Genomic DNA, 23,329 nt, shown 5'->3' on the forward strand with positions numbered 1-23,329 from the left:
TAAGATATTAAGGGCATAAATCCTATTGAAACTGTAAGTTTTAATTAGAGCAACTGGCCTTGGAAAAATCTAAACTAGAGCCAGAAAGGTTATTTGTAATTAATTGTGTTCCTCGGATTCTTCAGAGAAAGAGTGCCATTAGCCATTTCTTGATGTTTCTCCAGGCCCGTGTCCCTCAATCTTTTCACAGATACATTGACTTATAACAGGAGGACTAAGAGAGAGGTATCTCTTTATAAATCTTTATCTTCTTTGTATAAATCTTCATCTTTCATTATTGTAATGCTATTTGCTTTTATTGATATTTACTATAATGTGGTTTGCCTTTGCTGAGTTTTATCATATTTTACAATATTTAGTAAATTAAGTTTTTTTCTTTTACAAATCTGTTGTGTGTTCTATGATGTAATATATCTTTTCCATACTTTCACATAAGATGTAATCAGTGTCAGTGTGTTTTTTATGATCCAGACAGCAAGGCAAAAACTACTATTCTCACAACCTACTATACTCTGCCAGAAAATATGTCTGATGGCTGTATGGTAAGAAAGCAGAAGGGTATTTGTAAGAGTGGGATGGATGAAGGCAGCATCCACTGTCATGGGTGATTGGGATGCAGGGTACATGATGCAATCTTTGAAGATTGTAAGAGATGAGGCAATCATGCATTTAGCCTTCATAGCCTATGTGTAAGGGGATTGGGTGATAATGAGGTCAAGGCAGGGTTGTGGATTACATGGTGTGGGTAAGGGAAAGGTATATGTCCTGTGAATTCTGACTCTTGATAGAGAAGACAGCTATGAGTGAAGGATGCTGAATAATAGGAATGTGAATCATTTTTTTCACGATTTAAACAATCGTCAGATATATTTTAAATTGTCAAAAATTGTTAGAGCCTGCGATACAATAAGCAATTCCCCCTGATTTATCGTCAAAAATCGTAAATCGGGGGAGGGGGAGGGCGGGAAAACTGGCACACCAAAACAACCCTAAAACCCACCCCGACCCTTTTAAACAAATCCCCCACCTCCCCGAACCCCCCCAAAATGTTTTAAATTACCTGGGGTCCAGTGGGGGGATCCCGGCGCGATTCTCCCGCTCTCTGGCCACGGCTGCGTTAATAGAAATGGCACCGTGGCCCTTTGCCCTTACCATGTGACAGGGCAAAGGTAGCGCTGGTGCTCATTTTGGTTTCCTGCACCCGATGTCCCCGAGTGCAGGAGATCGCTCCCGGACCCTGCTGGACCCCCAGGGACATTTGGCCGAGCTTGGGGGGGCCTCCTGACCCCCACAAGACTTGCCAAAAGTCCAGCGGGGGTCCTGGAGCGACCTCCTGCATGCGGGCCGTATTGCCAATGTTCAAAATGGCGCCGGCGCTACCTTTGCCCTCACTATGTCATACGGGCCGACGTCGCCTGTATGACATAGTGAGGGCAAAGGTAACGCCGGCGCAATTTTGAATATTGGCAATACGGCCCGCTCTCCCCCCCTCCCCCGATAAAACGATATTTTAACCAAAAAACCATGACGATCAGATTTCCCCCCCCCCGGCCAAAATCGATCGTTAAGACGATCGATCACATGATTCACATCCCTACTGAAGAATGATTGTGTAGTTGGGAAAAAGTGTTTCTGTTGTTTTAAATATATGATGGCCTTGCATGCTAGACGTTTCTCATATACTCCAGATTTTTAAGGCATTGGAAGATAGTTATATGTCTGTGATAAGCAGTTTTTAGCATGTTTGAGTGCTGGGGTTTTACTTTGATGCCTATGACTCTGAAGTGAATAAGCATTTCAGAAAGTATGCAAATGAGGCAATGTAATGATAGATATATGAGCAGACATTGTTGGTGTCTTGGTCTTTCAGTGTGCTGACATGACAACCCAAACATGCTCAAAATGATTTTTATTTCTTTTTCTATAGGGATCTAATATCACTTAAGGAAATCTGTATGTTATAAAATGGATAAAGAGGCTCACATAGAGGAAAATGTGGCAGATAATGCATTCAGTGATTCAAAGTGAAACATGCTCAAAATACTTCCTTATTCACTCATTATCACTTATTTTGCCATATTCACCCTTCTCTTTTCCAGCCTAGAATGCTACATGTTTTTATTCAGTAGCATTTTCAAATTATTTGCTTTTAGCTGCTTTTTTTACCTGCAAAATAGATAATTCAAAACACAAAATGTTATGAAATGGAATTTAAATGTGGAAAAGACAGATGGGATTGTATATCTTCTCTACATTATATAAAATTGTTTTATTCTGAATGTTTCTATAATAATGAAAAATAGTTTAAAGACTTACATTAGAATAAGTTCTGCTTATTAGAAATAAAAATAAAGGGAATATTTTATTTGACATTCAGAAGACAAACACTGGGGCTAGATCTATGCAGCTAAGGCTATGGATAAGTGACTAGATAAGTGCATGTTTTTCTTTCAACATACAGCATATGAAGGTAAAACCCTTCCTAGTCCAAAATTGTAAATACTCTGCCAGAAGAGACTTACCTCTCCATTGCAGTAACAATAGATGATAGAAACAAAGAAACCCTGCAGGATGAGAAAAAATATTACAAGTCAAAGGAACTGTACAGAATAGTACAACATGACACTGCACTATATGAAATATAAAGCACAGAACAATGCAATACAACATGAACATCATTATTTAATATTTGACACATGATCTCTTTACATTTCAAATGTATTTGATGCTGTTTTCCTGGAAGATAGATATCTTATCATAATCCACATGATGAATAAGTATTATGCTCCCCTTGTAGAAATGGTCACAGAAAAAAATAATGGGTCCAATATTCAGTGCTGCACAGTCAGCTAAGTGGTGCTGTTTGAATATTTGGGTGTGGTCATCAGCAGCTACTTAGCTTCCTAACTTTTTATCAAGCTAAAAGGTTAGTTGGCTGAGAGCTGGGATCGGAGTGTTCCATGGTGGAGTCACTCATCCAGATAACTTAACTAGATAAACACCAATATTTATCATTATCTGGATTAGTTAACAGGATAAGTGTAGAACTGGATAAACTTATCCAGCTAACTATAAGATAGCTGAGTATATTCAATGGTGTGGCTGCACCACTGAATATCTCATCCAGCTTAGCAGGATGAGTTTATCTGGCAAACTTGTGTAGCTGGATAGTATCTGAAAATTGGCCCCAATGTAAATATATAAAAACAAATTTTCAAAAGTTGCACACGTAAAAAATAGCATTTTCATGTGAAAATAGCATCTCATAGATTATTAGCTGTTTCAGAAATCTCAATATGCTTGCGTAAATCAGGGTCCATGATTAAATTTGCATATGTAAAAAATGGGTGGACCATGGGCTTTTTGGGAAGAGGGGGGTCAACATTTGTGTGACTAAGTTGCTATTTTATAAGCAAATTACACACATAAATTTGAAACATTAATTGTATACATTTATTCCTGCTTAATATCTGGAGTAAGTGATCATAAATATCTTAAAAGTGAAAAAATTACTGGTAGAGGGATCTGGGTGAAATGGGGAACTTCAGGCTGAAGAGCCAAGAAGTTCTTCACAAGCTGCAGATGGACTGGATGAACTGGTAGACTAACTATTAAAACTGGTTAGTTCATTACTGTGCACATAGTAGCAAATCCCCTGACTTACGCATGTAAAAGCTGACTTATGGGGGGTAAATGCATCTAAATAACACATATAAAATCTGTTTGTGTATCCATTTAGACTTTGATGTTAAAATAAACACTTATCTGGCTAAATTCCAACTTATCCAGCTAAGTAGCGTCTTTGCCAATACTTAGATGGACAAATTCAAACTTAACCGTCCACCTGGCCAGAATGAACAAACAGACAGTGAATGCTAAAAGAAATTAGGGAAGCTAACAAAATCAGCAGCACATGGAGGGAGCACTGGATGGCCGGCGCCATCTGGCGCCGGCCATCCAGTGCTTTTATCATGTGACAGGGGCCGGTCAATGGCACGGATACCCTGTCACTTGGTAAGGGCAAAGGCCATTGGCGCCATTTTTATTAGTGGCAGCCAACGGCCCGAGAGCGGGAGATCACTCCCAGGACCCCCACTGGACCACCAGGTACCTGTAAAAAGTTTTTTGGGGGGTCAGGAGGGTGGGGGAAGCTAAGGGATTAGTTTTAAAGGGTCGAGGTGGGCTTAGGGGTTATTTTTGGGTGCCGTTTTTCCCGCCCTCCCCCAAAACGATAAGAGAACCCCCATTAACAATTTTGTGGGGTTTTCCTATCGGTTTTGGGAGCCCCCCGATTTCTGACGATTTTGAAAATATCGTACGATATTTTCAATCGTCAGAAGCCCGAGTCACATCCCTAATGAGAACTGAAATGGTAAATAGAGGGGCCAGTATGGTATTAAGATACTCTTGTAAATGTTCACTGAAATTTCAAGATGAGAAGTATATTTTCCTTGAACCGGAACAGTTGAGCAGTTTTCTTGATGGAAAAGGTGTTGTGTTCCGCGCCCGTGGCCGTCCACAGGCGCAGCCCCCTACCTCCCCCGGGCTGGTGCCCGTCGCTCCGGGGCTGGTCCGCAGCCTGGCCACCAGGCAGGGAGTTGTCCCTGCTCCTCCCTCGCGGTGTTCTGCTGGCTTTCCTCCACGGAGGAAATCCAAGATGGCCGCTTCCATCTTTAGGTGTGAGGCCATGCCCCCTTGCCTGATTTAAAGGGACCTGATCCATTTAATGAGACTCACCTGCTTCCAATGATCCAGAGCAGAGGAAGTATATAAGGAGGCTTCCTCTGCTCATTCCTTGACTTGGCAACGTCCTACGTTGGTCAGGTCTGCTTGCTTCGGTGAGTTCCAGTGCCTTCTTTCCTTGTTCCTGTTTAGTCTTGGTGTTCCTGGTTCCTGACGAAGGATCGGCTAGCAGTGACTCCTGGTATTGACTTCGGACTGGCTAGCAGTGATTCTTGGTATTGACTTCGGACTGGCTAGCGGTGATTCTTGGTATTGACTTCAGATTGGCAAGCGGTGATCCCTCGGTGTGTGACCTTGGACTGGTAAGCGACGACCCTCTGGCACTCGACCTAGGACTTCTCCCTGACCATCTTCTCCAAGGGCCCACCTAAGTCCCAGCGGCCCGGGTCCCTACGGGCTCCTCCTGGGGGGACTGCGGGCTTCCAGAGGTGAAGCTCCAGTCAGCCCTTGCACCGAAAGTCTGTTTCCCTGACCTCTCAAAGGTCCTCCTAAGTCCCAGTCGTCCGGGTCCCTACGGGCTCCTCCTGGGGGGACCGCAGACTTCCAGTGATGAAGACTCACTTCCGCTTCTTGGCATCACAACACTTCATCCGCCTCCACAGTTGTCTCTGTCTACAGTGCCAAGGGTCAGCTGGTCACATCTTCTGTTCCTGCCTCGCCTCCCGACGGGAGATCCTACAGATCTTCTCCAAAGGTATACCATCCTCCCGTTGGCCCAAGGGTTCACAAGCCTGAGCATAACAGATTGCCAAGTCCATGGACCCAGCGGAGGCAACTGCCCATCAGGCCATTCCGGGAATAGCCCAGCGCATGATGGAGCAGCAAAATACCCTGGATGCCCTTGTCTCTGCTGTGGAGAGCCTGAACCAGCAACTCGAGGCATTAGGGCCATGAACCCCAACCTGCCATCTCCGTCCGTAGCTCAAGGGGGCTGCCCTACTCAGCAAGGCGCTGTCCAGGCCTCCACGGGCAACGTTGGACACGGAGTTCCCCTGCAACTCCCGGCACCCTCTCGATATGCCGGAGACGCGAAGTTGTGTCGGGGATTCCTTATTCAGTGCCAGGTCCGTTTTTCCCTGCTGCCTGTGCAGTTCCCCAGTGACCTGGTTAAAATCAGTTACATTATGTCGTTGCTCGATGGGAAACCCCTGATCTGGACCTCTCATCTCTGGGAAAGAAGAGACCCGGTGTTTGAAAACTTGAATCAGTTTCTAGGCGCTTTCAGACAGATATTTGATGAGCCGGTCTGTAAACCCACTGCCGTTTCAGAATTGCTTCAGTTGCGTCAAGGTACTCAGGCAGTGGCCGAATATTCAACCGAATTCCGCACCCTAGCAGCATAGCTAACTTGGAGAGAAGATTGCCTCCATGGGATCTTCTTGGAAGCGCTATCCTCACGCCTGCAAAACGAACTAGCCACGAAGGAACTACTGGACGACCTCAACGGAATGATAGAATTAGCCAACCGAGTGGACCGTTGTATGCGGTTTCGCCTTCCCGAGGTAAAGGCAGTGAGAAGGCCCTTGCCCTCCCCTAGGAGCGCTTCAAGCGTCCTGCGAGCACCCGCCGAGGAACCCATGGAGTTGGGTCACGGGAGAGTCTCTTCACAGGAGTGCCGATGAGGGAGGGACTCTGTTTTTACTGTGGTGCAGCGGGCCATCAGATTGCCATTTGCCCAACGCGGTCGGGAAACTCTCGGGCCTAGGACCTGAAGGAGGTCTCTTCCTGGGCCGTACCTCTCCTGCACCTCCACTAATGCTGCCAGTGGTGTTAACCGCGGCGGATGGGGAGTTCCACACCCTGGCCCTGGGGGACTCCGGCGGTAACTTTGTCATGAAAGGCCTGGTAGAACACTTAAAGATCCCTCAAGTTCCACTGTCTCGCCCCTTGGTCATCTCCTCAATCCAAGGGAAGCCTCTTCTGGAACGGGTGACACACACTACAATTCCTGTCCAGCTGAGGGCTGGGGTCCTGCATCAAGAACAGATGTCATTCTACGTCCTGGAGTACTCCATCCATCCGATCGTCCTGGGTCTTCCCTGGTTCCAGGAAGACCTTGCAGCTGGCTCGTTGGGGGCCGAATTGCCACGGCAATTGCCTCCAATCTGTGGTTCCAGTATCCTGCCCCATAGCTTCCACCAGCCTTCCAGGCCTGCCAGCTGCATATGGTGGATGTGTTCTCAAAACAAAAGGCCGAAATACTTCCACCGCATCGATCCTTCGATTGTGCCATCAATTTTCTCCCAGGGACGGAGCCTCCTCGAGGGCGTACCTATGCCCTCTCTCCGGCCGAAACCCAGGCCATGAAAGAATATATTGAGGAAAACCTGGAGAGAGGATTCATCCGGAAATCAAAGTCCCCCGCAGGGGCTGGGTTCTTCTTCGTCGCCAAGAAGGACGGAAGTCTGCGCTCCTGCATTGACTACAAGGGCCTGAATGCCATAACAGTCAAGGACTGTTATTCTTTGCCTCTCATCTCCGAGCTCTTCGACCGGTTGCAAGGAGCACAGATCTTCTCCAAGTTGGATCTCCAAGGAGCTTACTACTTGATCCGTATCAAGGAGGGTGATGAGTGGAAGACGGCCTTCAATACCCGAGACGGCCACTACGAGTATTTATTAATGCCGTTCAGGCTCTGTAATGCCCCCGCGGTGTTCCAGAACACCATGAATGAGATACTCCATGACCTCCTGTATCAGTGCGTTGTCGTTTACTTGGACGATATACTGATATTTTCAGATACACTAACTGCTCACCGCCAGCACGTCATCCAAGTGTTACAGCGCCTCAGAGAGCACAAGTTATATGCGAAGCTTGAAAAGTGCCTTTTTGAGAAGGAGTCTCTTCCCTTCCTGAGATACATAGTGTCCAGATAAGGTTTTCGTATGGACCTCCAGAAGCTGAAAGCCATTCGGGATTGGCTGCAGCCCTCAGGACTAAAGGCACTCCAGAGGTTTCTGGGTTTCGCAAACTACTACCGATCTTTTATCCCGCATTATGCATTCATCATTGCCCCGATGACAGCCCTGATCCGGAAAGGCGCAGACCCCAAGAAGTGGCCTCCTGGAGCAGAGGCTGCCTTCCGTCGCCTCAAGGAGGCGCTTCTGTTACAGCCGTGCCTTCGGCATCTGGATCTGCAGTGGCCGTTTGTCATCGAGGTGGACGCGTCCTCAGAAGGCGTAGGCGCCGTTCTGAGCCAAACCTCCGAAAGTCATAAATTACGACCGTGTGCCTTCCTCTCACGCCAGTTCTTCCCGGCAGAACGGAACTACTCCATAGGGGATAAGGAACTCTTAGCAATAAAGGTAGTCTTGGAAGAGTGGCATACGTGGCTAGAGGGGGCGCAACACCAGTTCACGGTCTACACAGACCATAAAAACTTAGAGTACCTGCAGCGGGCGCAACAACTCAATCCATGGCAGGCACGTTGGGCCCTTTTCTTCACCAGGTTCAACTTTGTCCTTCGTTACAGACCCGCCGGGAAGAATATTAAGGCGGATGCCCTATCACGTATCTTTGAGTCTACAGAAGGTACTGAGGAACCGCGGTTCATCATTGAGCCATCCCGCATCCTCCTGTCCGCTACTACGACCATCCCTCCCGGGAAAACCCTGGTTCTGCCGCACTTGTGGAAACAGGTCCTGGCCTGGGCTCATGACTCCCGTTGTTCTGGGCACCCCGGACAATCCCGGACCTTACAAACCCTGCGCCGATATTATTGGTGGCCTAAAGTCAATAAGGATGTTCGGGCTTACGTGGAGTCCTTCCAGTCATGTGCCCATCACAAAAGGATCCTTGGTTCGACCCCAGGCTTACTTCAACCCTTACCAGTGCCTGCAGAACCTTGGACTCACGTGGCGACTGACTTTGTGGTTGACCTGCCACTATCTAATGGAAACACGGTCATATGGGTGGTCGTTGACCAGTTTAGTAAAATGGCACACTTCGTGCCACTCCCATGGTTGCCATCTGCTCCCCAGCTGGCCCAGCTGTTCGTTCAGCACATCTTCCGCCTGCATGACCTACCTAGATGCATCCTTTCCGATAGAGGGCCTCAATTTACCTCCAAGTTTTGGAGGGCCCTCTGGTGAAAGTTTGACGTGGCCCAATCATACCATGATATGCCAGACTGTACGTTGGCGTATCATCCCCAGTCTAATGGCCTTGCAGAGAGGACAAACCAGACACTGAAACAATTCCTCAGACTCTACGTCAACAAGAAACAGGATGATTGGGCCAGTCTCCTGCCCTGGGCAGAGTTCGCGCATAATTCACACCTCTCCACGGCTACCGGGTCTTCACCGTTTCAAATAGTGTATGGGAAGCAGCCACGCCCGCCGCTGCCAGTTCCCATCTCAGTTACGTCTCCGGTAGCTCAACTCTCAGCAGACGAGTTACACCACCTGTGGACCTCCACACGACGTGCTCTGGTCCGGGCCAGTCAAGCCGCTAAAAAGTACGCAGATCGGCGAAGAAGGCCTTATCCTCCATTCAGGCCAGGCCAAAAGTACTCAGTACATCTGCCTGAAACTGCCATCAGCGTGACTGGTCCCACGTTCTATTGGATCTTTTCCTATCATTCGTCAAGTTGGTGCCGTCTCGTATCAGCTTCGTCTGCCGCCTGCCCTCAAGATACGTTCCATGTGTCCCTCCTGAAGCCCTTGGTGCTGTCATGGCCCTCCAGCATGCCTTCGACTCCCCAACCTATTGCCTCTGAGGATGACCTCACTTATCAAGCCCGCGAGGTCTTGGACATCAGAAAACATTGGAAGAAATGGGAATACCTGCTAGCATGGGAGGGGTTCGGCCTCGAGGTAAACACCTGGGAGCCATTGACCAACATCCTGGACCAGGCCTTGCTTGAGCAATTCCACAGAGACCACCCGTCTAAGCCCAGGCCTCCGGAAAGGCACCCTAAAGAGGGGGGTACTGTTGTGTTCCATGCCCATGGCCATCCACGGGCACGGCCCCCTATCTCCACTGCGGCAGTGACCCACCGCGGCAACCTCTGACACTTCCCCGGGCCGATTCCTGTCACTCCGGGGCTGGTCCACAGCCTGGCCGCCGGGCAGGGAACCGTCCCTGCTCCTCCCTCACGGCGTTCTGCTGGCTTTCCTCCGCGGAGGAAATCCAAGATGGCCACCGCCATCTTTAGGCATGAGGCTGCGCCCCCTTGCTTGATTTAAAGGGACCTGATCCCTTTAATGAGACTCATCTGCTTCCAATGATCCAGAGCAGAGGAAGTATATAAGGAGGCTTCCTCTGCTCATTCCTTGACTTGGCAACGTCCTACGTTGGTCAGGTCTGCTTGCTTCGGTAAGTTCCAGTGCCTTGTTTCCTTGTTCCAGTTTCATCTTGGTGTTCCTGGTTCCTGACTTCGGATCAGCTAGTGGTGACTCCTGGTATTGACTTTGGACTGGCTAGCGGTGATTCTTGGTATTGACTTCGGATTGGCAAGCGGTGATCCCTCGGTGTGTGACCTCAGACTGGTAAGCAACGACCCTCTGGCACTCGACCTCGGACTTCTCCCTCACCATCGTCTCCAAGGGCCCACCTAAGTCCCAGCAGCCCGGGTCCGTACGGGCTTCTCCTGGGGGGACCGCGGGCTTCCAGGGGTGATGCTCCAGTCAGCCCTTGCACCGAACGTCTGTTTCCCTGACCTCTCAAAGGTCCACCTAAGTCCCAGCGGTCTGGGTCCCTACGGGCTTCTCCTGGGGGGACCGCGGACTTCCAGTGGCGAAGATTCATTTCCACTCCTTGACATCACGACACTTCGTCCACCTCCACAGTCATCTCTGTCTACAGTGCCAAGGGTCAGCTGGTCACATTTTCTGTTCCTGCCTCACCTCCCAATGGGAGAACCTATGGATCTTCTCCAAAGGTATACCATCCTCCCGTCGGCCCAAGGGTTCACAAGCCTGAGCATAACAAAAGGATGAAGGTTGAAGCCAATAAAGTAGGGGGATGGCATCTCATGCAGAGGTTTATTATCTTAATTGAATATGCATATTGAGCTCCTATAATTTTGTTTGTATTACATTTTGGCTCCCAATATTTCCATTGTGTAACTAGAGATGAAATATGATTATGTGAATGACTAATAAGTATATTTCTTTTGAATGTTAAGATATTTGGAATCTCTATTCTATTGATTATATGAATGTAACATATCTGAAATGGCAAAATAAAAAATTTAAAGAAAAAAAGAAAAACTCTCGCACTCATTGACTCCGGTGCTGGAGGTAATTTTATTCTGAAGCACTTGGTTGAACATCTGAGGATTCCTACCACACCAATAGATAAGCCTCTGCTATTGTCATCCATCCATGGAGAACCACTTCCTGGAGAAGTTTCATTGATCACCCAGGCCATTGGCCTACGCACTGGAGCCCTACACTCAGAATCAATTTCCTTTCTAGTGTTGGAAAAAGCCATGCATCCGGTGGTGTTGGGTCTGCCGTGGCTTCAAGACCATATGCCATAATTTAATTGGGCTACTTTGGAACTGTCCCAGTGGGGACCAGACTGCCATGGTCTGTGTCTTGCTGAAGTTTCACCGCTCATCTGCATGCCTACCACTCCATCATTACGTGGCTTATCTCCACAATACGCCTCCTTTCAGGATGTTTTCTCTAAGCAAGCAGCTGATGTGCTTCCTTCACACAGAGAGTTCGATTGTGCCATAAATATGAAGCCTAACTCAGAACCTCCCAAAGGAAGAGTCTACCCTCTTTCTGTAGCTGAGACCAAAGCTATGTCTATCTACATACAGGAAAATCTACAAAAGGGATTTATCAGACCTTCCAAATCCCCTGCTGGTGCAGGCTTCTTTTTTGTAGGAAAAAAGGATGGCACCTTACGCTCCTGCATCGATTACAGGGGTCTGAATGAAATTACCATCAAGGACAGGTACCTCCTGCCCTTAATATCTGAACTGTTTGATAGACTCCAAGGGGCCAAAATATTTTCCAAATTGGACCTAAAAGGAGATGAATGAAGACTGCTTCTAACACCCGTGATGGACACTTTGAATACCTCATCATGCCCTTCGGTTTAAGTAGCACACCTGCAGTCTTTCAAAATATGATGAATGACTTCTTACGGGACTTACTGTATCAATGCGTAGTAGTATATCTTGATGATATACTGATCTTTTCTCAGGATCTGCAAAGTCATCAGGAGGATGTTAAAGTCCTAAGACGCCTGCGTGAGTACCACCTTTATGCAAAGCTTGAAAAGTTCGAATTTCACAAAGAAGCTGTACCTTTCCTGGGATATATCATTTCGAAGAACAGTTTTTAAATGGACCCTAAGAAACTTGAGAGTATCCAGGACTGGCCTCAACCCATAGGCCTGAAGGCATTACGTCGCTTCTTAAGATTTACCAATTACTACCGATCCTTCATTAAAACCTACTCATCATTGACAGTCCCTCTAACTGCTATGACCAAGAAGGGAGCCAACCCTGCCAATTGGTCTCCTGAAGCCATCTCAGCCTTCGGCAAGGCGCTATCCCCGGCTGGGGACATGAGTGCCCCCTGTCTTTATGTGGAAACTGCACTATGTCGAAGTGCATAGTTGAGAGCCCAGCCCAGAACGCTCAAGTCAAGGTCCTGCTCGACCTTCAGAGCCTAAAGAATCCTTGGGAGCTCTCCGGTCTATCCTGGACCCCCGGAAGGTCAGCTTAGCCTCCACGACAACGTATCCCGAACCCAAGCCAGTGGTCCCTCGGAGGTCCCATCGGGCAGTCCTGTCTTGGGCTCACGAGTCCCTCACCGGAGGTCACGCTGGTCGAGCTGCCACCCAGGACCTAGTCACCCGATTCTACTGGTGGCCGACGGCCAGAAGGGATGTGCACCTTTTTGTTGACTCCTGCCCTGTTTGTGCACTGCAGACGCCACTGGCGGGTAAACCCGAGGGCTTCTCCAGCCATTGCCCGTCCCTTTTCGCGTGCGATCACTACATGGGGGTGGAGTCGGGGTGGAGTCGGCCCCGGAAGAGGAGGAGTCAAGGCGGTACCGGGGCCGACACTGCGAACACATCACTGGTGGCGAAAGGTAAGGACCCTTATCGCCGCCAGTTTCGCGCCAAATAACTACTCCTTTTATGGTGTAGTTATTCGGTGCGAAAGCCGGCAGCCAGCGCACCGCAGTGGTGCGATGGCTGTCAGCTTTCGCAGCCCCGCCCCCCACCCTCCGTTACCTCCGGATTTTCTAAGGTCGCAGACCTTAGAAAATCCAGGCCTAAATGAATATTTGGGCACATGTCTGGCTAAATTCTAGCTGGCTAATAAGTTAGGTGGATAAAATTTAGCTGGATAAGATAGGGGTGTTCCAGAGGTATAACTGGAATGAGTTGAGTTAGCTGGCAAACTCTGATTAGCCAGTTAAGTCTGGTCAGGCCAAAGTGCTGTCCATAAGTTAGCAGGTTATAGTTAGTCAGCTATATTCAGCTGCACTATTCAATACGCCTCCAAAGGTAGCCGAATAAGTTTATCTAGCTAACTTAGCTGTCCAGACTGTGTTTGAATATGGACCTCAATATTCTCAACATTCTATATTTTAACATTCATGTCAGACTTAGAATAGGCCCTGGCAATAGGTGGAATATAAATTACTGTAAATAAGATATGAAGTAAATTTGCTTCTTGGGCACCTGGAAGGAGTTGAAAAATAGTTCAAAGTGCATCCGAATCTGCCACTCAAATTCAGTAGAGGTCTGGGGAAGGCACATGAACACAATGTAATGAACTCCAAATACCAGCACCAGCACTAACGTAGATTTAGCTAGTTTCCTAGAACAAAAAAAAAAACAGAAAAAGAGAAAATGGATAGAAAGTTACAAGTCTTTAATACATACACTATGAATACCAAAGTTACATACAGAATGATATCATAAGGTTGTAATCACCCCCATTCTCATAGTAGGTTTATTTATTCTCAGTGCCTTCTGTCCCTCATGCATTACTTTTAAGTATTATCAACAATTTACATTAAATTACTCTAGTTTTGCAGACTTTATTTACTTGCATTTCAGTGTACAACTAGGAACATCTTACTTAAGTTCATTAATGCTACAATTACATTTACCTGCAGCCTTAGACTATCCACTACAGAAAAATATATAATACAGTGATAACACTGTGCTACTAGCACATATTTGTGTCTTACTAAATGGTTTGATTTGCTTGTGTTTTTTCTATAAATCCTTTTCTCGGATTTATATTATATAAAGCAGCCCTGAAATATGTAACAGTAAAATATTGTTAGAATACAGTCTTACTGTAACTACCCAAAATAAATTTCCATTGCATTCCATTTGCGTTCTAATACATTTGAGCAAATGTCTTTCATACAGAAATGAAATGCATTTAAAAATCAATTGAAGGGATAAACACCTACATACAGCATATTTAGGTACGTCCATCACTTTTCTTCCTATGTAGTTGGAAAAATGGCATTGTGTAAAAATATCCTGGATTCTCTATAAGGACAATGGAATCTGCATGCAACAGAGCATGGTATTTCTGGTCACTGTAGGAGAAATTATAATATGCAATACAAATAGATACATAGGTACATTTTCAAAAGATTCTAGTTACCTTGGGAGTCAGGTGGCCACTCACCCTCCTCAAACGTTTTCAACATGTAGGTGCTTCAGGGAGCGTGGTTTGGTCAGGTAGTGAGAAGGAACTCAGCTGGCTAACATGAATTTTTAGTACTAGTTAAATAAGTTCAGCCAGCTATGCCCATTGCATGGATAGAAGGCTTAAACCTCGTCAGTCTGATAAATGTAGACACATTCTCATTCACAATCTAGCAGACTGAGTTGTCTTTCAAACTTCACCTAAACTATAATGTAGCCAACCAGGCTGCCTGTTGAAAACTGACCCCACAGCAGCAGCATGCACTAATTACGTACTTTCTAGAAATAGTAAGATAGCCGATAATGGCAGAAAAAGACCAAGTCATCCATCCAGTCTACCCAGTTATTTCTCTTGATACTGCTAAGTATATATTCCAGCTACCAACCATAGAGCATGAACATCTATAGTATTTCACTTCTTATCCAAGACAGTTTTTGCCAGATTCTTCTATCTACTATATAATATCCTCCTGGTTAACTGAGCATGCAAGATCCCTTTTTTTAGTTTACATCTTCCTTTCCATTTCCAACCACAGGGTTCAATGATAATCCAAACGGCCACTTACACCAGCGTGGCTGTTAACTGAAAATCCTGACTCTTAGGTCCCCTTTGCCTTTCTAGATGGCTCTCCACTACCCCCATGCTACTGAACTGATCCAGTCAACATGAGGCATATGCAGCCTGCTAGACAGACTCAGCAATATGAGTGCTTTCTTTTCTATTGGGACTTCTAATTATTACAGCATTAGTAACCCTCTCCCTTTTTGTACTGCTAACTTCCATCTGTGTCATAACATGGTTGGCTTTTGATGAAATTACAACGCCAAGTATATCATATTGAGTGTATTTCTCCTTGAAGAAGGTCCTGTCGCCTGGGCCTCTGCCTAGAATCAGGCCCAAGCCCAGAGCCCTGGTCTCAAAGCTCCTATTATCATGTCCTCTTAATTCTTAAACTGATGCCAACCACTGGGTTCCAGCCTAGGCTTGTGCCCAGGTATCGGGACCATGCCTAGCCAGTTCCTTGGAACCCAAAGATCAGAAAAGTGTTTGGGAGTTTGGATCATGGGCAAGGCCCTGGCATTTACCCAGGTCAATTCTAAGACCCCAGTATCATGCTGAGGCCTAAGCTGTGGCCCCTACTTTGGACCTCATCTATGCCCTAGGCGAGGCCTCCGCTTTGAGCTTAGGCACCGGAACTGCATTCAGGTATAGGCTGAGACGCCTGCTTTGGGCTTCGGCCTAAAGCCTAAGCAAGATCTGGGCTAAACTGGACGTTTTAAATAAATTACTTGAATAAGGATTCTTTCATCTGGGGGAACCCACTATTTGTTTTGAAGCCTCCAAATGAAACAAATTACCCTTACTCCTTGCATTTTGCAAATTTGAGATACTGGGCACAAGCCTAGGCTGGAACCTGGACCCAGGCTTGACACTGTGTCCCAGTCCGAAGGCCAGGTCTCATCACAGGAGCCTTGACACAGACCCAGGCCCAATGCCTGGGTACAATGCCATACAGCAAAATGGCACCCTCTATTATGGAGGATGCGTTGGAGTTAATTAACTCCGAAGCGACTCCAGTGGTTGGCATCAGTTTAAGAATTAAGAGGACATGATAATAGGAGCTTTGAGACCAGGGCTCACCAACTACACTCTTAGTTCAATTTCTCTCTATTATAGAAAGAGATACTGTTTTGAAAAAACATTTTAAACATCAGAAGAATGAATTTTATGGATATCCCATAAGAATTTTTCCTGACGTAGTACGTACTACGCAGATGAGACGGAAGAAGTTTATCGACATGCAAAAGGAAGTGTTAGAAAAAGGTGCACAATTTAATTTAAAGTATCCATGCAGATGTTTCATTAGATATAGAGAGGCTAGATAAGTCTTCAATTTTCCAGAACAGCTTCGAACATATTTAGATACTCACTCATGATTTATGAATGGCTCAAAGTGGGGGAATATATTTAAAGTGTGGGAACAACAATGTTGTTAAGTGATTTCACTTTTATTTGTTTCTATATAGTGCTCCATATGTAAACTTAACTTTAAATTGTTCTCTAATTTCAAGTATAAATTTCCTGTATAGGATAATATTTAATATCTTTTGGTAGAAGGAAGTAATTCCTTATTTCTATTAGATGATTGTGAGATTATTCTATTGTTTCTTTCTTTTGTCTGTAAAATAAAATTGAAATGCAATTAAAAATAAAATTAAAAAAAAAAAAAAGAAATGTGGAGACAAAAACTGAACTGGAAGCAGCAAGAAGCCAAACTCTGTATGCAGTACAACAACGCAAAAACAAAAACATTAGCTTTATGGTCACTTTATTCTGTATTTGGTGAGGATCTGTCTGTGTTCTACATGTGTGACCCAGCTAAGGGTGTTCTGCAAGCTAGTAGTTTCTTGGTAGGGATCTATAGCAGCTTGGCTTGTTCTGTTTTCCTAATAGAAGGTGTATTGGTGTTTAGTGCCTGGTGTAATTTTTGCAGTGCTGCCTTTTCATAGGTAGGGTTATTACTGTTTGAGTTCCATAATGCAGGTGTAACTTTGTGCACATTAGTTTGTGTACATTATTGCAGATCCTGGAAGTCTGTCAGGTGCTATATTTCTGTTTTGCACAGAATGCAGAGTGGCTTTTTTGGGTTTCCAATCCAGTTTCTGTTTCCAAATTTGTAATTTGTGGTCTTTCTGTACTTGGTGAAGGTCGATTCTATGTGTGTGACCGAGGTGAAGTATTTTACTAGCATGTAGGCATTTGTATCAATATTATCTGTTGTGTTTTCTCAATAGAACACGCATTGGTGGTAAATTACTGTTTTTTCATAAGGAGGGGTATTGCACCTGGTAGGAGAGAGGGTGTTTATGTTGCTATTACTGAGATGACACCAGAAATATCTCTTTTGTTTGGTAAATTGAACAGGGAATGTCCTAGTTTTGTTCTGTAGCCATTGTTGGGGGGTCAGGGTGGATCCTGTAGATACAGAGTATATGTTTACATTTAGCCCCGTGACAGTCATGTGTTCAGTATGTCACGCATGTGAGAACCATCTGTCAGGTGTGTCTCGACAGAAAAAAGGTTGAGAACCACTGTCCTAGATTATGTTCACTCTCCTTACAGTCTTGGGCTGCTTGTAGTGGAATCTGGCTCCAACTCTGATGACTCTTCTGTGGCAGGATACCTTACCTCTAGCACCTCCCTGTACTCTAGTCCTTAGCTTGTAGACCCTTTTTCTCTCTTCAGTCTTCTACACTACTCAGATGCCCATAACTAGAATCCTTTCCTCAACTATCCTCTGATCCTCCTCTTTGTAGATATTGACTGGCCCTATGCTGCCACTCAGTGAAGAGGAGATACAGGAGCTAAGGGGTATTCGTGAAGAAATGCAAGCCCAGACTGCACTGTGGAGGGAGATGCTGCACTTCTGCCAGAGAGAGAGCTGCTCCACCCTCTCTGTGGACACAGTTGGCTGAAGATGAGAGGCCCACCACTGTTCCAGGCCATCTTCTGTGCAGCTTCCCATTTCCTCCATTGAGCAGCACACTCCTTCAGGCTCCTCCAGCATCTATCAGCCTGTGCCACTGCCCCAAGGTTCCTGGCCCTCCAAGGGCAGCATCAGCTTTGACAAGATACCACTGCAGCGGAGCAGCAGATTGGATCAGACCAAAGCAGTGGAGATTCCCCCGATACAAAGAAGGTGGCCCAAAAACATATTACATTTCTTTAATTTTCACTACAATGAGCACTTATGTAAATAAATTCACCTTCATCATCTAAAATATTTTTGTATCAGAGTGTTTCTTTCCTGTATAGCCTGCTCTTGAGTCTGGTGATGGCAGGCCTGGCATGACCGGGTGTGCATACCGTGCATTTGCACGAAGTGGCACACCTGGGGAGGTGACAGGCCAGCAGCAGAAGGAGAGACTGTGGGCCACCGAAGGAGCCTAACCAACCGGCGGCCAAAGAAGGAGAGAGTGCCGGTGACAAAAGGAGAGGCCCATTTTCTGTATCTGAGCATACATACACACATGCCCATGCATAGCTTCCGCTCCTCCCCCCCCCCCCAAGCAGGAGGATTGGTTGGCTGTATTGCCTGAAGATAGCAGGAGGCCCGCGGCCCGTGGTAGAGCTCATCCCATCATGGCCCGAAGACAGCAGGAGGCCTGCGGGATCATGATGGAGCTCATCTTGCCAAAGCCTGAAGATAGCACAGGAGGCCCGCGGGACAGGAGACCATGTGTGTGAGCTTATATGTATGTATGTATGAATGAGTTTGTATGTGCATGTATGTGTCTGCATGAGATCCTGTGTGTGATGTAAGTGTGTGTGTCTGTGACTGTGTAAGAGCCTGTGTGTGACTGTGTGAGAGCTTCTGTGTGTGTCTGTGTGAGAACCTGTATTCCTGTGAATGTGGTTGTGTGAGAACTTGTGTGTTTGTGTATGTTTTACGCCTATGAGAGGTTGTGTATCACATATAGGCGCTCATTGGCATGCGCGCACACACACACACACAATATATCTGTTAGGGTGAGGGAGAGACAGCCTATGTATGTTAGAGAGAGGGAGTGAGTGAGAGAATGAATGTGTTATTGTGCATGTGTGTGAGAGAGAAGATAAAATTTGTGCAGCCCTACCTCCCCCAGTCCACGACAGTCTCAGGATGACTGGAAATCAGATCCCAGGTTTGGAAAGCAGATTTTAAAATCCTTATTAGTTTTAATTATTGGGTGTAATTTGATGATTCTGCTCTTTTGAAATATTTATTTTGTTGGGGGGGGGGGGGAATAGAACATTTTTTGATTGGATTTTTTTATTCATTAGATTTAAAAAAAACTTTTTGGTGTTTCGGAAATTTTCGATATTCTATTCATTAACTGGTTTGAAATATTCTTTTTATAAATATGGCATTACTATTATGATTGTTTGATATTTCTTGATTTTATTATTTAATGTTTTATTAAGAATGGTACTGTCTCTGTTTTCTATTGTTGCTCTGCATATAGAGGCTGGCATGTTGTGGGTTCCAGTTCAGTTCTTCTCAGCACGTTTCTGTTTTACTTTCAGATCTCTTTATTCTATATTTGGTGAGGGTCTCTCTGTGTTCTGCAAATGTGTCCGAGGTGAGATATTTTGCTGGCATGTAATTTCTGTGTAGGGATCTATAGCAGCCTGGTTTCCTAATAATAGTTTTATTGGTGTTCTAGGGCCTGGTGTAATATGTGCAGTGTTGCCTTTTCATAGATAAGGTTGTTAGGGTTGTTTTGGTATGGGAGGTTTACTATATTGTAATGGTAATTCTGTTTATTCATGGCTTTCTGAGGGCCAAGCTCACATTCAATACGCATTACAAAAAGTCTAATTCCACAGGAGTTGCAAGTGTCTTTTTTGTAGAATTTTTTGACTAGCACCACAAGAATGCATGTAAATATAATATGCATGTTGTAAGTGATATGTTTGCCTCAGAAGACTGTACTCATGAATGTTCTTTTTCATGTAAAATTTGTTATAAATGCATAATTTAATTGTGTATTTCTGTAAAGGATGTGGGAGTTTGTGTGTGGGGGGGGGGGGGAGTGCAAGGCTGTAAGGTTTGACACTTCCTTATCCATGGGTTCTGGGCGGACAGGGGATGGCTTGTCAGTTTTTAAAAATATAGATTGCAGGACAGAACTGGCCCTGGGTGATGTATCTCCTGCAATTCATGCTAACTCTGGTTGTATGTCTCTTCCTCCTACTTCTCTTCAGCCAAATGATCTTCTAGTCCCTCTGGAAGGGACTAGAAGATCCCTTTTGGCAAGGTGATTAACCATGTAGCAGGTTAGAAAAATCTCACAGACCTAAGCAGGGCTGAAGAAAAGGCATGCTGCAGAGCTGTCCAGGCATTTGAAATGTGTTTTGAGTAGGCCAAAGGTTCTCTCAAATACTGTTGTGGTCTGTTGGTGGGCCCTGTTGTAGTAAGCATCTGCAGCAGTCCGTGTGCTAGCTAGCAGGATCATGAGCCAGGTTTGGAGTAGATATCCTCTATCACCCATAGGGGAGAACACCAAAAATCACTGCATTCGATATCCCTTAGTGGTGGGCAGTGGTTTATTTTACTGAACAATGATGGAGTGGTCCTCCTGGGCCAATGCTGTCACTCCACCTAGATTTATGAGGGAGACAAAAAGAAGATGTTATTTGCTGTGTAGTGGTAGTGATAAGCACATGCCTACCTAGAAACCAGCTCCCCCGATAGCAGTCATGACTGTGAGAGGATGCAGGCATCGTGACTAGATCCCAGAAACTTGTCCATGATGATCCTGTTGGCATTGCAGACCACCTGCAAATTGAGGGAGTGGAAGCCCTTGCGGTTGCCGTAGTTGGTCTCATCATCCCCTGGTACCCTTATAGGAATGTGAGTGCAATTGAGAGCCCCTAAAATAGAGGGGAGGTATGCAGTTTGGTAGAAATCAATCAACTGTTGCTGTCTGCTCCGAGGAAAAGATATTTAGTGGTGTGTTTTCCTGAGAAACGCAGCCAGGAACTGCTCTATAGATATGGAGGTTGCAGATTGGCTGATTCTAGTCATGACTCCTAGAGGTGTCTGAAAGGTGCTAGTGGCCAAAAAATCCCAATGCAGTAGTGACCTTGATGTGAACAGGCAAGGTGAGGATGAAGGTTGCAGATCCTGCTCTAACTGATAGCATAGTTACAATGTGGTTTCCTTGTTGAATATGAACCTGTGCATGACTTAATCTCTGAGAGATCCAAAAACTGTGCCCTGTTTATTTATTTGTGTGTTTTTATATACCGAAGTTTGGCACAAGCCTTCACTCCGGTTTACAGGTATAACAACTTCTTACATTAAAGGTCATAACATTAATATTGTGCATTAACAGATACAGTTTGTTAATGTTTAACTTTACTAACAGTAACATGGTAACTAGTAATATAACGTTTAACATTGTTAACATTTTCTAGTCAGCATTTTAAGTGCAAGTAGTTTCTTCAAGTGTTTAGTTGGAAGAATATAGGGGTTCTGGGGGGTGTGTGTATATTGAAGTGTATAGTTTGGGGGATTCAGGGGGTCTGGAGGGTGTGTGGATGTGTCTTCGGTCCTAGTCCTGTCTGCTCTATGTAAGGGGTATGTCCTCCTCTTCCTCATCTGTTCTCTCTCCCTCCTCAACTGTTGTGACATAAGTATCCATAAGCCCATTAGAGTCATTTTGAAAATTGATTCTGTACTACTGATTTCCATGCCCCAGTATGGCCCAGTCTGTCTCAGTTAACCCCCAGTTTAGGCCAGTCTATCTCAGGTACACTAATACCTTCCCCCCCTAGTATGGACCAGTATGGCCCAGATACTCCCCAGTATGGCCTAGTCTGACACAGTTAACTCCCAGTATGGGCCTTGTCTGTCCAGCAGTATGACCCAGTTTCTCCAAGTATGACACAGTTACCCCCCTCCTCCCCCCCAGTATAGCCCGGTATGTCTCACTTCCCACCCATTAGCCTGCTGCCGTGTCCAAACACCAAGTGGCAAATCACCATGAAAGTTTGAACTTGTGCGCATAAGTGAACAGTAGTAAATCTACTTGTGTAGTGTTGATGTTTTCACATGTAAGTGGCTTTTAAAATAACTTATGTGTGAACATATAAACCACACCCTAATACGCCTACTTTTTATGTGCATACTTTTACTCGTGAAGGTGCATATACATTTGTATGTGACCCAATTCTAAAATACAGATTATGTATGAATGTGTCACATACTCGTGTATATGTGCTTTATTTCATGCATACTCTTTTGAAAATTCACCCCAGCGTGTACATGCATGTCATTTTATGACTAAATCAGTCATGCAATTTTCTAAAGGAGCATTTCTTTAGGTAAAGCACTATTTTACCCACAGAAGTCCCCTTTAAAATTATCCTTATAAAGCGCATTGGTATCCTGTCTGATTAAAAGCTGCTAAGTAAAAATACAGAATTATTTTTTATCAAAGTGTATTCAATTTAATGGATTGACATCTCATCTAAACATTGTTTTAAAATGAACTATGGATCTTTAATGTTCACTGACAGTAAATAGATCTTCTGCTTAAGAAGATTATCCTAATCCTGCACAGAATTTCCATTTCATAAAAGTCAGCTCAAATAGCAAGATACATTAATTGCAAATTTGTCTTGATAATTTGTTACAAATGTGTTGCAGTACAACACAATTTAACTTGACCAGAAGTCACTCTTCCTTATGAGAAGGTGGCTTCCATTCAATTCATTTCAACATGTTGTATCACAGAGCAATTTGCAGAAAAATGCATTAAAATAACTCTTCAGGGGCAATTGTAAAATACTTGGGCATTTTTATTATCTGTATATTATGTTAAGTTTGAAAAAGCAATAATGCAGGCCATTTCATTTTTAAATTAGTGTAAAATAACTGCACTAAGGGGCAATTTTCAAAACTATGCAGGGATTTGCAAAGTCTGCAGGTATTTCTAACCTGTGGTCTTTGCACCAATTTTCAAAGGGAATGTGCACACATGGTTTCCTATTGAAAACTGATTAAGGAGATTTGCACCTGCTGTTTCTGTGAATACGTTTTTGCCTGAAAAACAACATGCATAGTTTTGAAAATGCAAATCTATCAGGTCGATCCTGTAAGGCCACGGTAATAACAGTGCGGCAGTGTCAGGCGCACCCTTCCTCCCCGCACGCACAGTTCTCTTCACTAACTCCCCGATACTCTCCTCTAATCGCATGCAAATGCATGCCGCGGCTTTAAAGCGGTAGGGAAGGGTTATGCCCGCGTAACCCATTTTACTGTATAGGCGCTTAATACAGCGCCTATACAGTAACCAGGGTGCGCTGGTACCTGTCATTTCAAATGTCATTTCAAATGACATTTGAAATGACAGGCACCATGAAGTGAAAAAAAAAATACCAAAATATGTA

At 45.1% G+C, this 23,329-nt stretch overlaps 1 protein-coding gene across 1 annotated transcript in view; it reads right to left on the reverse strand.

The window, feature by feature from the left end:
* Positions 1-23,329, reverse strand: part of PTH2R (parathyroid hormone 2 receptor) — a 161,807-nt gene that overhangs the window by 13,280 nt on the left and 125,198 nt on the right. Inside the window, exons 13-14 of the mRNA XM_029607921.1 lie at positions 13,399-13,537; positions 2,523-2,564 (exon numbers count right to left, since the gene is read on the reverse strand). Of these exons, the coding sequence (XP_029463781.1) occupies positions 2,523-2,564; positions 13,399-13,537 (181 nt within the window). The remainder of the gene's footprint in view (positions 1-2,522; positions 2,565-13,398; positions 13,538-23,329) is intronic.

The sequence above is a fragment of the Rhinatrema bivittatum genome, chromosome 6 (assembly GCF_901001135.1).
Source record: "Rhinatrema bivittatum chromosome 6, aRhiBiv1.1, whole genome shotgun sequence".
Taxonomy (NCBI): domain Eukaryota; kingdom Metazoa; phylum Chordata; class Amphibia; order Gymnophiona; family Rhinatrematidae; genus Rhinatrema; species Rhinatrema bivittatum.